Genomic DNA, 16,679 nt, shown 5'->3' with positions numbered 1-16,679 from the left:
TCCCGCCTGTAATCCCAGCACTTTGGGAGGCTGAGGTGGGCAGATCGCCTGAGCTCAGGAACTCGAGACTACCCTGGGCAACACGGTGAAACCCCGTTTCTATTAAAATACAAAAAAATTAAACGGGTATGGTGGTGGAGGCCTATAATCCCAGCTACTCAGGAGGCTGAGGCACGAGAATCACTTGAGTCCGGGAGGCAGAGGTTGCAGTGAGCCGAGATCGCACCACTGCACTCTAGCCTGGGCTATAGAGTGAGACTCTGTCTCCAAAAAGAGAAAACAGAAGAGCTGATATTGATTAAAGGCTGTGTGGTTATATAAGAACCAGATTCACATGCCAAATCTTAAATCACAAAGAATGCTCAAGTGTAAAACCATGAGAGTTACTCGAGCGTGGGATTAGATTTTCCATTGCCTTTGAAGGTAGAGAGAGGCACCGCTCTGGCTAGAGCATTTGAAGATTTGTTTGCTGTAATTCACTTGTAATTTGTGAAGGCCCTACCTAGAAGCAGGATATCCTTTCTCCCTGAACCAGGATGTTGCCCAGAGTCTAAGAAAGGAAAGAGACAAAGCCCCAGGACATAGCACGTTATCCTGAAAGGCATGTCTTGCAGAATCAGACACGACAGACCACTGACATGGGCCGTACTGGCCTTTCTCTCCAGGCAGTTGCTCTCTGGAGGAGCTCTCGCCTCCGATTTCTGCAAGGGAAATGGGATGCACTTCCCAAAGCTGGTGGGCAGTACATGATCCAGGCTCACCAGCACTTCCGCCTTTCTCTACAGATTCCTAGTAGCAGCGTGCAAGGTCTTTACATTGTTCTAGACATTGTGTCTTCTGCAAAGAAAGGTATGTGTAGGAATGAAAGGGGTCTTTCTACCTGGGTTCCCCATTTTGTAGCTGGAGAGATTTGAGGTCCCATGAGGTTCTGTGATTTACATGGGGTCATACTGTTGCAGTGAGAAGGCAGAAGCCAGCATGCCATGGCATAAACCTACAGCAAACAAGGTGTTCTCTCCTATACCCATCTAGATACCATTCTCTCCTCTACCTATCTAGATGTCATTCTCTCCTCTACCCATCTAGATAGCATTCTCTCCTATACCTATCCAGATATCATTCTTTTGGTCTCCCAAGAGATCAGAAAGGGGTAAGGAAAAAAGGGGAATTCTTTTTCCCTTGATTTTCTTATATTATTTGACATTGATAAAACTGACCAGGCTTCTGGCAAAGTAACCACAAATATTTACATTTATTAGAAACCAAAACCCATGTTTTTCTTAAAAAAAAAAAAAGCAACAGTTCAGACTTTTGTTAACTTACGAAATGCCCTCATCTCAGCACAATACTTATGGAACCACTTGACTGGGACCCAATTTTTATGAATTTTAAAGGAAGAATGAAAATAGAAAGGGAATATTTAAATATGAAAATCAGCTCCTAAGTACCTAATTCTCCTCAATGATATGCAAATGGTAGAAACAACAGATCAAGAGCGAAGAGAGGATGAACCCAGGGAGGGGCAGGTGCGGAAAGAGTGTGCGCAGCGTACAAGTGAGCCCCCTTCACCAGACAAGCCACTCTGGGATTCAGACACCAGCCATGGTATTTTCCAGAGAATGCTGGCGTGTTTATTGCCCAGCAGGCCCTGCCCTGCAGCCTGAGAGCACCTACCAGCCTTTCCAAGTTGGCAACCCCCCAACAGCCAGAACAATGATTGCTTTTCTCTTGCTATAATAATGCTGTCTAGTTCATCAGAGATCCATTTTGTATTTTTCATTGAGTCCAAAGCACGTTGTTTCCTTCAGAAGAAATCCTATCATGTTTTATACACTTTAAAAAACAATCGGTCTGGTAAATTAGTAAAGATAGGAAAATTCGGATGAGAAAGCCAAGAGTTTCTCCTAGAATCTCATTATTTTATCTGAAATAAAATGTATTTTTAAAAATGCTACACATATAAAATGGCACATGCATGAGTCCAAATATTTCTCAGCTGAACAGTGTCTTAGGGAGACAGCTCTGGTGCCATAGTAAAGCCTCATGCTTTACCATTCATTCACTCACTCACTCATTTATTCATCTCGTATATACTTATTGAGCATTTACTCTCTGTTCTAAGCACTGAGGAGCAGTTAATGAGATAGAAAATAACCCTGGCTTCATGGAACAAATGGAGAGAAGACCTAGAACAAACCCATGCAAATAGGTAAATATCCTAATTCCGCACGGCGGAAAAACTCTTTAAAGGAAAAGCAGGGTGGTGTGCTGGTCAATGAGGGGGAGTATCAGCATTGCTGACACCTGAAAGCTGAGATCTGGCTAAGGGGGAGGAGGCTGTGGAGGCCTGGAGTAAGCAGGAGGGTGGCCAAGGCAAAGATCCTGGGGTAAGAGCAAGCTTGACAAATTTAGGGGAAAGAAAGAACAGCAGTGTGGACTAATAGCTATTGTGGTAAAGATGTAATACAATGATGTGTGCAAAAGAACTTAACGGACCACAGAGTGATACCATGGAAAGGTATTACTTAGTAGTGCTAGAACATGTGAATTATCACATAAAGAACATCATTCTGGGCCAGGCATGGTGGCTTCTGCCTATAAACCCAGCACTTTGGGAGGCCAAGGCGGGGAGGATAGCTTGAGCTGTGGAGTTGGAGACCAGCCTGGGCAACATAACGAGACCCTGTCTCCACAAAAATTTCTTAAAAAATTAGCCTAGCGTGGTGGTGTGCACTTGTAGTCCTAGCTACTCAGGAGGCTGAGGTGGGAGGATTACTTGAGACTAGGAGGTCCAGGCTTCAGTGAGCTGTGATGGCGCACCTGCACTCCAGCCTGGGCCACAGAGCGAGACCCTGTCTCAAAAAAAGAAAAAAAAAAAAAAAGAACATCTTCTGCATTTAGAAAGGACTAGAGTGAGAACTACATATATTCATTCCGGTTTTCATCTTCTACTTCCTAATAAAAAGTGGCTGGTTATTCTAAAGACCTTTCAAATATGACACATTTCTTTTCGTGAAATACCGAGTTGTACGTACCTGGAATCCTATTGAGTGTCACCCAGAAATGCTCATCAGGACTGAAAGTGTCCTTGGACCACTGGAGCAAAGCAACAGCCCGTGGGTCATGCAGAACAAAGTTGGCAAACTCTCTTGACAGAGCCACATAGGCAGAGCCAAAGTAAATCGTGAGATTATGGGGGGGAGGTGGTTTCAACGCTGTTGTTCTTATCACATATGAAAGCTCTTTGCCCAGGTGCTCTTGGTGGACATATTTAGTCCGTCCAATTGCATGAGCTGGGGGCAGCACCCCTGGGGTGATATTTTTACCTTTAAATCCTTTCAGATACTGAACTATTTCCTTGTTGGTTTTCAGGGGGAAGTCTTGCCCACAGGTGTTGATAACGTACTTCCATGAGACCTCCAAGGCAGAAAGATCTTTGATGCAGTTCAGGTCAGCCTGGAGCCTGGAGATCCCACCATAGACAACCGGTTCCATCTTGGAAGCCAGAAAAGCGTTTGGGAAGCAGCTCAATAGTTGCTCCACCGCATCTTTAAATTCGGTTGTTGCTTTTTCATCCACATGAATACAGTAGATATTTTGGGGCATGTAAATAGCCCTGAAGAGCCTTGCAAAGGTGTCAAAGTGATGATGGATGACCATTATATACGCCAAGGGAAAGTCATCTTCTTCCTTAGATAAAGGGGCTGTGATGTAGTGGCTCTGGGTCAAGTATTCCTTGCAAGAAGACTTCTCATGGATCATTAGTTTGTTTTTCCACAGGAAGCGTGTTTTTCCATTGATAAAAGATGTGCAAACTTGAGTCAGCATCAAAGGGTCTGAGATATTTAGCCTCTGGAAGCTTTGATCTCCCCCAAAATTGAACACAGAGAAGACGATAAAAATAATTACACTAGAGACAGAAATTACAAAGAGGTAACGCATTGATAAAGGCATGCCTCAAAGAAGGGTGAAATGTCCGAGACCGTCACAATCTGTAAGTCTTTGTTCCAAACTCACTCGTTTCCCTGAGTTCTTATTTTGGGACATACTCCAGTCACTCCTGCCCTGTTGCAGACGCTGGGAATTGATTCCGCTTCATCCCGCGAGTCCAGCTGCTGTCTCTGTCCCCGTGCCGATATTACAGCCAGATCCCGCCTCTCTCTCAAACCTCCTTTGTTTAAATCCCCGTGGCAGGTTGCTGAAGCCCAGCCTTCCCTCCTCCCTCTGCCTCCCCGTTTGCATCTGCTAGCTGTTTGGCTAAAACTCCGGTAACTCTCTTTCCCCCGGCAGATTTAGTTTCCCAGATCTCTTGTCTTTCATTTCCCATGCCACTCCCGCCCCCTGGTTATTGCCATTCAGGGAATGAGCGCAGTGAAAGCCAGAGTTGAAGTGATGAGCTCTGGCAGGCGTGCTGCTTCCTGCTAGTCCCCTAGCAGGCGGCTGGACTTGCCCTCTCTTGTTGTTCGTGGCAAGGATCCACAGCCTGGCCTCTCGGCTCTTCCAGCGCAACCCACGGGATAGAAAATAGCTTCTGTTTTCCAATGCGCTGTTTCATGAAACCTGACACAAGCGACATCTCAAATAGAAGAAAGCCTCATCCACCCCAGCTCCATTGTAATGCTTTTTTGCCCCACCCCACTGTTTTTCAAAACAAGAGCTTACTGGAGGAGGAGTTCCTGTCCCAGGGGGTCTGAAATTGCTTGGGCTCCACACTGAAACGAACCCCTCTCCTCTCACTTCCAGCATCGGCTGTGGTGTTTGTATTAGAATACTGGGGTCAAACGAACAAGTCGTGAGCTACATCCACTGAGTTAGATGAGACCTTAGAACTTCATGGGAAATCATTTCAATCTTGGTCATAAATGATGCTCAGACAGGGGAGCATCATTTTTCTTTAGGAGTAGAATACGCAACAACCTAATATTTAAAAGCATTATTCGGAAGAACAGCTTGGGACTGGATTTTTCTTTATCATAAATTTTAGATCATTCTCTTTGCTCTACTCCATAGAAGGCACTAAGAATTAGATTGATCCGCTTTCTCATTTTCTTGTTTTCTACTTGACCTAAAAATCCATCATGACATTGAATGCTCAGAAGTGTCATATGCCTGCCCAGTTAAGCTTATGGACCCCCTAGGAAGTGAATGTTGTTATCCCCTATTTGTAAATATAGTGGCGTTCTGGCCAAGGAGTAAGTATCAAGCTGTTTTACTTGGAAGGTTCTTGCCTTCAGCTTTCCACTTTCCCACCAACTAATTTTTAATGAAATGTAGATGAATGCATTTTATGTGGTATCCTCTTGAAATGGCTTGCAAAACACCAACTTAACCATTGACTGCCTGCCCATTTCCCCTCACTGTTTACCTGACCTAAACAACTCAGTGCCTCAACCCCAACACCTTCACTACCCCACCCCACGAAGAAAGAATGTCCTTTAATGCACATTTTCTTCCATTTGAAAATTCTCTACCCTGCCATGAATGGAATTGATAGGACAACACACGGATTCCTTGCCTTCACAATGGGCAGGAAAGCCAGTGCTACTCTCATGGGATTCAGGGCACCCTGAACTCCGACAGAATGACACATCATTTCCTGAGCACACTGTCGCTTCCATTCTTCTAGCTCTCATTGTTTACATTTTTCATGAGTTTCCAGCTTGTACATTATTTTTCTCCCTCCCTTACCAAAGTCTCCTGAATAAACTCTCTATATAACCCACCTCTGGATTTTTAGATCAAGTAGAAAACAATAAAATGAGGAAGCAGATCCATCTAATTCTTAGTGTCTTCTACGGAGTAGAGCAAAGAGAATGATCTAAAATTTATGATAAAGAAAAATTCAATCCCAAGCTGTTCTTCTTCTGAATAATACTTTTAAATATTAGGTTATTGTGTATTCTACTCCTAAACAAAAGAGCGATCTTGTTTGGCAAAGACTTGTGGCTAGAATGAATATTAAAATAGTTACAGTTTGACAAAGCATTCAGTGCACATAACTTAATTTGGGCAACAGAGTCTGTTTACATTATTGTTTCCAACTGGCCAATAAATGGGGGTTTGGATTTATACAAACTTAGGAGACAGATATTAATAGTATTACTATATTAAGAAATATAGACACTAACCAAATTAGGAATGTTCATGATACTTCTGTACTCAATCCAGTACTTCAAATGGCATTGTTTGTGTGTTGAAAAATACAGTCGATTTTCCTCCCAGCTCTTTTGTCTGTCCTTGGCCCAATTTTCTCCACTCTCAGATTCCGGTATTAAAAAATCTTGACAGGAGAACTTTAAAAAAAATAACTTATCATATTAGAGGAAGACTGTTACCTGTTACCTTTCTTTTCTAATAGGCTGTACAACCTGCTTATCCAGACACCATGCACTTTTTTGCTACTGAGACCGAACAAGTCAGTCCTCCCAGCCTGCTTTAACTATAGCTGAGGACAAAGTTGACACTAGCCAGCCATGCCTTGTCACTCACTTTGGATACAGTTATTTCCAAACTAGCCAATTAATCAGGCTAGACATGTTAACACTCCCCTGGGGCCATCTTAGAGGCTTTCTCTGTGTTCCATTCAGAAGTCTTTTATTTTGCAGACATAATTTGAGGTATGTTTGCTTTTTCTTCCTTTGAGGCAGTGTCTGACTCTGTCACCCAGGCTGCAGTGCAGTGGCGCCATCACGTCTCACTGCAGCCTTGACCTCCTGGGCTCAAGCAATCCTCCTGCCTCAGCCTCACAAGTAGCTGGGATTACAGGCATGTGCCACCACGCCCAGCTAATTTTTGTATTTAAAAGAGATGGGATTTCGCCATGTTGGCCAAGCTGGTCTTGAACTCTTGGGCTCAAGCGATCCACCCACCTTGGCCTCCCAAAGTGCTGGGATTACAGGCATGAGCCACCATGCCCGGCGTATTTAATGATTGTAGATCACTTAGGATGATATGTAGAACATAGCTCCAAAGTGAAGACAGTATCCTTTCTTTGAAATGACAGAGGACTTAGAATCTCAATGAATTAAAATAATCATAATCAAAGGGGGGAAAGATTGCCTCCTCCATGTGCTCAGCACCTCTTGGCTTCCCATCTGAAGGTCAAGGTGCGAAAGACCTGGGGAAAGCTGAGTTGGAGGCAGACAAAACTAAGAGTTTGCTACCTGCCAGGTTAAGTCAACCAGTGAGGGAGGTGGAAACAACCTTGCATAATGCACTAAAAATCTGGGACTTCATCTCCTTGCCAGAGGAGCACCTCCAGGCAAGGCGTGCCAGCTGGAGGAGGATTGTGTCCGCATTCGCTCATGCATCTTTCCTCTATTTAATTACATGTACGAATGCAAACTTCATTACACCCTCATAATTGTTCTCAGACTTGTTTGTCTATTGTCAAATAACCACCATCCTTTAGTTGGGAAAGGACTTGAGGGGACACAGGTTTAAGCAGCAACACTAGACATGTAAAGTTAAATGAAAGCAAAGATGGCACTGAGAAGACTGGCTCTGAGAGAGTTTGTTAAAGTCGTGTCGAGAGGCTCAGCTGCACTGGCAGAAAGGTTAGGTAAATGGGCTGAGATTGTATCCATTCTGATGGCTTTCCTTGGAAGGGTATTTTTATGTGGTTTGCTTTGTTATTGAAGAAAGTCAAATGACTCAGGGATTCATTCTTAATTTTAAAATACAGGGATTTGTTTTTTCCCCAACCTAAGAGTAAGACATGGAAAAGTAGAGAATGCTGGCAGTCCAATTCATTTTGGACAACCTGTTAAGTACAGTCATCCCTTGGAGGACCTCTGAGGATACCAAAGTCCACAGATGTATAAGTCCCTGATATAACATGATGTAGTATTTGCATATAACCTATTCACAGCCTTTCTGGTACTTTAAATCATCTCTAAATTACTTATAATACCGAATACAATGTAAATGCTGTGTAAACAGTTGTTATGCTATATTCCTTAGGGAATAATGCCAAGAGAAAAAAAAAAAAGCCTGTAAAAAGCCTGTACATGTTCAGTAGAGAAGCAACCATTCTTTTCCCCGCCCAAGGTTGAATCCAAGGATTCAGGACCTGGGAAAACAATGCTGAGGTTGGGTGAATCCAAGGATTTAGGACCTGGGGAAACAGTGCTGAGGATGGTTGAATCTAAGGATTCAGGACCTGAGGAAACAGAGTGCTGACTGTAATTCTGTTCTGGGTGGCCAGGTGGTTTATACATTTTTTTTTTTTTTTTTTTTTTTTTTGAGATGGAGTCTTGCTTTATTGGCAGGCTGGAGTGCAGTGGCATGATCTCGGCTCACAGTAACCTCTGCCTCCCGGATTCAAGCAATTCTCCTGCCTCAGCCTCCCTAGTAGCTGGAACTACAGGTGCATGCCACCACGCCCAGCTAATTTTTGTATTTTTAGTAGAGACGGGGTTTCACCATGTTGGCCAGGATGGTCTCGGTCTCTTGACCTTGTGATCCGCCCGCCTCGGCCTCCCAAAGTGTTGGGATTACAGGGGTGAGCCACCGTGCCTGGCCGTAAATTTTTTTTTTTTTTTTACACAATAATGATCATGATACTAACGTGAAGAAAGAAGACATTTCCAAAGCACATCTTTAACTAAAACAACAATCCTCCCGTAACAAAGACATTCTCCAACTGGATTCCCTGAGGAAAATCCTGCTTCTCTGGAGGCCCAATCATTTTACTTTCTATACCATTCATCTAATTAGCAACAAAAGAAGTTGTTGTCTAGATCACAGAACCCAAAGCATTATTTTAAATTCTCATCTCGGGCAAGGTGCAGTAGCTCACGCCTGTAATCCCAGCACTTTGGGAGGCCGAGACGGGTGGATCACCTGAGGTCAGGAGTTTGAAACCAGCCTGGCCGACATGGTGGAACCCCCATCTCTACTAAAAATACAAAAATTAGCCGGGCTTGGTGGCGGGCACCTGTAATCCCAGCTACTCGGAAGGCTGAGGCAGGAGAATTGCTTGAACCTGGGAGACAGAGGTTGCAGTGAGCCAAGATGGCGCCACTGCACTCCAGTCTGGGTGATAGGAGAGAAACTGCATCTCAAAAGATGAATAAATAAAAAATAAAAATTTAAAAATAGCCAGGCGCGGTGGCTCATGCCTGTAATCCCAGCACTTTGGGAGGCCAAGGCGGGTGGATCATGAGGTCAGGAGTTCAAGACCAGCCTGGCCAAGATGGTGAAACCCCGTCTCTACTAAAAATACAAAAGTTAGTCAGGCATGGTGGCGGGCACCAGCAGTCCCAGCGACTCAGGAAGCTGAGGCAGAGAATTTCTTGAACCTGGGAGGCGAAGGTTTCTGTGAGCCGAGATCGCACCATTGCACTCCAGCCTGGGCAACAGAGCAAGACTCCATCTCAAAAAATAATACTAATAAATAATAATAATAATTTAAAAATAAAAAGATAAATTATCATCTCAGAGGCGGGAAAGAAGTTTAACATGCAGAATTTTAAAGACCCAGGTGGCAAGTCCAGAGGTGATCTTGCCATCTGTGTGAGCTGGTGTAATCTGCACCTGATTTTGATACAGCAAAGTTACCATGGAAACACTTCCTGGATGCTGAATGATGCCAAGCAAATACCTGCAAAAGACTGTATACAACGTATTTAAATAGGCAAATGTTAAGGCACATGTGGCTAGGGGCAGTCTTCTATTAGCATACATCTAGCAATTGGAAATATGAAAATCCTGACATTTGGGGCCTTGGAAAATGAAAAATAAGTTGCCAAAAATAGGTCATGGCCAATGAACACCTCAAGACAAGACTTACCACTGAATTTACTTGTGGAAATTGTTTAACACTGGGAGGGTGACTGACTCATTAATTGTGTTACCAAAACATTGGTCTCCACAACTGTCAGCCATATTGGGTGTGTCTGTAGCTTGAGGATAAGGATAGTACTGATCAGTGGATTGCAAACTTTACTTTTACATCTCATCACCTGGAGAAGCTGTAGAAATACAGGTTACAGGGCCCTAAGAGTTCAGTAGGTTCCAGGTGAGTTTAATAATTTACATTTCTGACAAGTGTGGTGGCTCACACCTATAATCCCAGCACTTTCGGGAGGCCGAGAGAGAGGATTACTTGAGCTCAGGAGTTTGGGACCAGCCTGAGCAACATAGTGAGACCTTGTCTTTACAAAACCATTAAAAAGCCAGGCACAGTGGTGCATGCCACCTACCTGGGAGGCTGAGGTGGGAAGATCACTTGAATTTGGCAGATCAAGGCTGCAGTAAGGCATGATGGTGCCACCGCACTCTAGCCTGGGTGACAAAGCAAGATCCTGTCTCAATAATAATAATAATTTGCATTTTGGTCCCAGATAAAGCTGAAAGTACTCATCCTAGGACCAAAGTTTGGGAGTCAAGGGACCAGAGACCAAAATTATTTGACTTTTTTTTTCCTCAATGACCCCATCTCTACTTTCCCTGTAACTAATATATTGTAAGGAAAAAAAAAAATGTTAGGCCGGACGTGGTGGCTCATGGCTGTAATCCCAGCATTTCGGTAGGCCAAGGCAGGTGGATCACCTGAGGTCAGGAGTTCAAGACCAGCCTGGCTTACACAGCGAAACCCCATGTCTACTAAAAATACAAAAATTAGCCAGGCATGGTGGTGGGCGCCTGTAATCCCAGATACTCGAGAGGCTGAGACAGGAAAACCCGGGAGGAAGAGCCCAGATTGTGCCACTGCACCCCAGCCTAGGCAACAAGAGCAAAACTCCATCTCAAACAAACAAACAAAAAATGGGGTAAACAGTACTGTACAATTTGGAAATACTTTGTAAACATGAACTCAAATGATGGATAATCTAACCACTACAGCAAAATTTACTATGGAAAACTAATTGGTGGCAGTAGTGGGAGAAAATGAATACACAAACAGCTGGTGCTTATCTTTAAATGAGAGAAGCCCTGGTTACAAGTCATCTCCCAAACGCCATCTCTAATTACTACACACAGCAACCACATCTAGGCACAATCCATATTTTACAAAATACAGAACAGAATTATTTAACAATAAACACTGCTGCATTGAGTAGTGGGCATAAGCTGAATTCGAAAAGGGTGTAAGAAAAGGATTTTTAAAAAGAGACAGAGAGCTACTCGGGAGACTGAGGCAGGAGAATCGCTTGAGCCTTGGAAGTGAATGTTGCAGTGAGCCCAGATTGTGCCACTGCACTCCAGCCTGGGTGACAGAGCGAGACCCTTTCTCAACAAAAAGAGAGAGAGAGAGATTGAGAGAGAGAGAAAGGAAGTAAGGCAGAAAATACCAACTTAATTCATGAAGATATGGAGCAACGGGAATCCTCATGCCCTGATGGAGGAGTGTGAATTGGTATGACAACGTTGAAAAACCAACAATGTTTACTAAAGTCGAGCATATCTATATCCTGTGACTCAAAATTCCATTCTCCAGTATTTACTCAACAGAAATGCAGTATATTCATCAAAAGCCACCTAAGTCAAGATTCACTGTGGCCATATTCATAATAGAGCCAAACTGGAGACTGTGGTGGGCATTCCACCAACAGCAGGGTTTCTCAGCCTTGGCACTATTGGCATTTTGGGCTTGAAAATGCCATGTTGTAAGGGCTGTGTGTTGTGGGATGTGCTGCTCTGTGCATTGTAGGATGTTGAGGGGCACCCCTGGCCTCTACCCACTAATGCTAGTAGCACCTTTTGCTTCCCTCCCTCGACCTCTGACAACCAAAAATGTCTTCGCGCCAGGCGCAGTCGCACACGCCTGCAATCCCAGCACTTTGTGAGGCTGAGGCACGTGGATCACGAGGTCAGGCGTTCAAGACCAGCCTGTCCAACATGGTGAAACCCCTTCTATACTAAAAATACAAAAGTTAGGCAGGCGTGGTGGCACGAGCCTATAATCCCAGCTACTCAGGAGGCTGAGACAGAGAATTGCTTGAACCCAGGGGGTGAAGGTTGCAGTGAACTGAGATTACGCCACTGCCTTCCAGTCTGGGCGACAGAGCGAGACTTCATCTCAGAAAAAAACAAACAAACAAACAAAAAAACCTCTTCAAATATGGGTTCTTCTCTCTATGCAGCAATGAGAATGAATGAAGAAGAAATACAACTGCCTGCAACAAAAAAAGGTGAATCTCACAAACATAATGTTGAACAAAAGCCAGCCAGATAGAAAAAACAACGCATGCTGTATATTTCCACTTACACAAAGTACAAAAACAAGGTTTTATATATCTAGATTATACCAGGAGTGGGAGGCGGCTGCCCTGGCAAGTGGAGTGGATGGTAATAACAGTGTACCAGGAAAGTATGACTTACCACGCTGATAACTGGCATTAGGTGCTAGACTCAGAAGGTCACTGGTGTTTGCCCCCAGTCACTCAGGTAGCAATGGCTGACCTGAGACCTGAATGTGAACGGCTTGGCTCCCAAGCTCTTGCTCTTTTATGCGTCCTTTTGCAGTGCCCTTTCTGGGAGGCCCAGGAACATCTTGGTGTCAGGGCCCAGATCCGCTTCATGGAAAAATCCTGAGACATAAGGAGAACTGTGGTGTTCGCTTTCATTTATTTACTTTCAATTTTTTTTTAGAGAGAGGGTCTCATTCTGTTGCCCAGGCTGGAGGGCATGGAGTGCAGTGGCAAGATCTTAACTCACTGCGGCCTCAAACTCCTGGGCTCAAGTGATCCTCCTGTTTCAGCCTCCCAGATTTTGATCTCTAAATACCATTCTCTATTCAACAGAACCAGGGCTTCCTTCTTGGAGAGAATGGCTGATTGCAAGACTGGGGCAGGTTAAGTGCAGGATTAGCTTGGAACATCTCTGCCAAAAAGAATCACGGGGACTTGTTGAAAGAACACACAAGCCAGCTTGAACAGGCTTTCACTGGCCAAGTCTGGAACAATTTGAGCAGTAAAGTAAGTAAAAAGAGTACTGGATTATAACCCATTGAATAAATAGAAATCTAACTCCCTGGAGATATAAATAAATAAGCCAACACACAGAAGAAGAGGTGGCTCTACCTTATAGTTGAATGTCAACTAATAAACATAGAAGAAGGATGAATTTTATTTAAAAATCATGATTTGGTAACTATCACAGTAAAAATTGAGTCAGGCAAGATCCAATGAATGGCAAAACTGGGGAAGGATTATTTGATAAATAGGATATCTACTTAGTAATAAATAAAAACACTTCCTAGCTTTTCACTGAAGAAATGTGTCAGGTACTATCTTAGGCAACTGATAAAAAGTCATCATCATCATAAGGCTCTACAGCATTATTTTTGCCATATCTTTGCCTAAAAGGTATAACCTAAATCTAATCATGAGAAATCACCAGAGCTGCACTCTTCAAAAATGAGAAGATCTTAGAAGACAAAGACAGACTGAGAAATTGTTCCAAACTGGAGAGATATGATGGCCAAGTTTAGCTCAAGATTCTTGATCAGATCCCAGATTTGTGAAGGACGTGATGAGTATAACCATGCATACTGGAATAGGGTCTGTGGATTAAATAGTAATGCTACTATCACTTGATAGTTGTACTGTGGTTACGTGGGGGTGGGTGTCTTTGTTGCTAGGAAATATGCTTTGAAATTTTAAGGGATAACTTGCAAATAGTTTAAGAAAAATATATGAATAAGAGAGAGGGGAGAATATGATTAGGCAAGTGTACAAAATATTATGGTTTGGGAAACATGGGTAAAAGGTATACGAGAGCTCCTTATACTATTCTTGTAAGTATAGTAAGTTTGAACTAGTTTAAAATAAAAGATTGAAGGAAATCTTTGTGATCTCGGGATGGCAAAAATTTCTTAAGGTAGGACATAAAATCATGAACCACAAAAGAAAAAAAAAGTGTAATGATTCCATAAAGCATATTTTTATATGTGGATGGGTATGTCATAGATTACCAACATATTATTAATGTTGATTATCTCTGGAAAAAGGATGTATACAGAGAAGGATGAGGAAGTATGGACATGTTTTATTTTTCTTAATCTTTTGTGTACTATTTAAATTTTTAAAATAAGGATATACTACTTTCATAAAAACCAGCTTTAAAATATAAATAATAAATAAAAGGTTGAAAACCTCTCTGAGATCTTTCAACATTTTATAGATCTTCAAAGAGCAGTATTTTCTTTTCTTTCCTTTTTTTTTTAAGACGGAGTCTTACTCTGTCACCCAGGCTAGAGTACAGTGGCACGATCTTGGTTCACTGCAACCTCCAACCCCTGGATTCAAGCGATTCTCCTGCCTCAGCCTCCTGAGTAGCTGGGATTACAGGCACCCACCACCACGCCTGGCTAATTTTTTTTGTATTTTTGGTATAGACAGGGTTTCACCATATTGGCCAGGCTGGTCTCAAACTCCTGACCTCAGGTGATCTGCCCGCCTCGGCCTCCCAAAGTGCTGGGATTACAGGCATGAGCCACCGCGCCCGGCCAATATTTTCATTAAATAAGTTGCATAACTTACAGGAACTTCAGAGAAGCAGTATGTAGATTAGAATGATCATGAATCAGGGGTGAAACACACTTAGATGAAGTAATTTTACCTTTTGAAGCCTCAGCTTCCTCATCTGCAAATTGGAGATAATAACCATGTTCCTCAGAGGTTTTCTGTGAAGTTCAGATGAGTTAACCAAATAAAGCATCAGTGTTAGTCTCTCTGCTCTCTCTTTGATAAAATATTTGTCCTATAGAATTTCCTCTTTAGGGCCGGGCGCGGTGGCTCAAGCCTGTAATCCCAGCACTTTGGGAGGCCGAGGCGGGTGGATCACGAGGTCAGGAGATCGAGACCATCCTGGCTAACATGGTGAAACCCCGTCTCTACTAAAAATACAAAAAACTAGCCGGGCGTGGTGGCGGGCGCCTGTAGTCCCAGCTACTCGGAGGCTGAGGCAGGAGAATGGCGTGAACCTGTGAGGCAGAGCTTGCAGTGAGCCGAGATCGCACCACTGCACTCCAGCCTGGGTGACACAGAGAGACTCCGTCTCAAAAAAAAAAAGAATTTCCTCTTTAGAAAACATTTACATTCCCATCAACAAAACGGTGCCAGTGTTAGAGTTGCCTAGGTTGTCTGATTGATAGAAATTGTCTGACTCAACAAAATTAACATAGGATATTTATTAAAATGTGATTCCACCTAAAGATCGATACTCTATTAACAGATATGGCTCTTCCCTGCCTTTTATGACCAAATGGAAACTGCCTTTCTGATATTTTGAAATCTAGTGTTTAACGTGGGATGAGTTATTCAGTAAGGAAGTGCTTTTCAACGATGACACATATTGAAAGCAATTAAAGTTGACCCTTGGCAAATATTTATTTACAATTGCTTACTTTATTGTAATAACACAGTATATAATTGTTACTGGTAAAGCTTCCGGTCAACAGCAGGGTTTTTTTGTGTTTTTTTTTTTTTTTTTTTTTTTTTTTTTTTTTTGAGATGGAGTCTCACTCTGTCGCCCAGACTGGAGTGCAGTGGCATGATCTCGGCTCACTGCAACTTCTGCCTCCCAGGTTCAAGCAATTCTCCTGCCTCAGCCTCCCAAGTGGCTGGGACTACAAATGCACACCACCATGCCCGGCTAATTTTTTTATATTATAGTAGAGATGAGGTTTCACCATATTGGACAGGCTGTTCTCGAACTCCTGACCTCGTGATCCGTCCGCCTCAGCCACCCAAAGTGCTAGGATTACAGGCATCAGCCAATGTGCCCAGCCAACAGTAGGTTTTTAGTAGTTAAGTTTTTGGGGAATCAAAAGCTATACATAGGTTTTTGGCTACACAGGGGTTCAGTGGGCCTAACCCCCACATTGTTCATTGGTCAGCTGCATTTGTCTGACACCTGCGGTTAGAATGGACACAGCTGCTCTCAGCCAGAGGTATCTGGCCAAAAGGTTTCAACTGCCCTGGGTTTTGCCTGCCATATATGCTGCTGAGACCAAAGTGTAGCCTGTCTGTAACCCAGTCCCAGCACGTCAGCATGCACAGACATGGCAGGGAAGCTCAGCAGTGAGGCATAAAGAACAGCAAAAGAGGCTGCCTTACAGAAATCAGTTTAAGAAGCTAAAAACACACATTGGGAAAAAATTACACACGGGGAAAAGATCAAGTCATTTCTAGCTGCCCTTGGAACTAGACCCTGAAACCTCTGGAACAACTCCAAGTTTCTACTTTCAGGCCCCACATCTTGTCAACAGTGACCTATCATTGTAACTGATTTCATTCCTTAACCTTGCCTTTTCTTTCATTTCATTTCCCCTGCCATCTTAACCATCCCTTGTACTGCTTGGGAGCTGAAAAGCAAGGAAGCCTTACACCCTACTCCACTGCTGGCTTTTGCCTGAAGACACTTGAGTCTCCCAGACCAGGACTAAACTCGGGAAAGTCACGAGAACAGCTAAAAACAGCTTCGCATGGCTCAGTATTTGAATGGAAAATTCTACAAGGGTGACTGATTTACCCTTCATGAAAACTGTTATGATTTTTCACCAAGGCACGAAAGAGGTTAGGATTGCAACGATCACAGGAATTTGAAGTTCACTTTATTCCTAATAAGGAGAAAACTAGAAAGAGACACATTTATGAATCCTTCAAGGTAAAAACAAAAGAACATGAAACCCTGTCAGACACTCCTAAATTTGTCAAGCTCAGGAACAC

General features: G+C 43.2%; 1 protein-coding gene across 3 annotated transcripts in view; it reads right to left on the bottom strand.

Annotated features, from left to right (window-relative positions):
• The window catches only part of LOC126953872 (N-acetyllactosaminide beta-1,6-N-acetylglucosaminyl-transferase), a 109,426-nt gene that overhangs the window by 70,185 nt on the left and 22,562 nt on the right, over nucleotides 1-16,679 (bottom strand). The window contains exon 1 of one of the 3 annotated variants that reach the window (XM_050789594.1): nucleotides 3,036-14,951. The exons of the other annotated variants lie outside the window; for them this stretch is intronic. Within the exon in view, the coding sequence (XP_050645551.1) occupies nucleotides 3,036-3,954 (919 nt within the window). The 5' untranslated portion in view covers nucleotides 3,955-14,951. Of the gene's footprint in view, nucleotides 1-3,035; nucleotides 14,952-16,679 lie in introns of those variants that run through there. 3 annotated transcript variants of the gene reach the window in all.

Source organism: Macaca thibetana, chromosome 4 (assembly GCF_024542745.1).
Source record: "Macaca thibetana thibetana isolate TM-01 chromosome 4, ASM2454274v1, whole genome shotgun sequence".
In the NCBI taxonomy this organism is placed as follows: Eukaryota; Metazoa; Chordata; class Mammalia; order Primates; family Cercopithecidae; genus Macaca; species Macaca thibetana.
The sequence above is the reverse complement of the archived record's forward strand: the minus strand, read 5'-3'. Positions and strand labels throughout refer to the sequence as shown.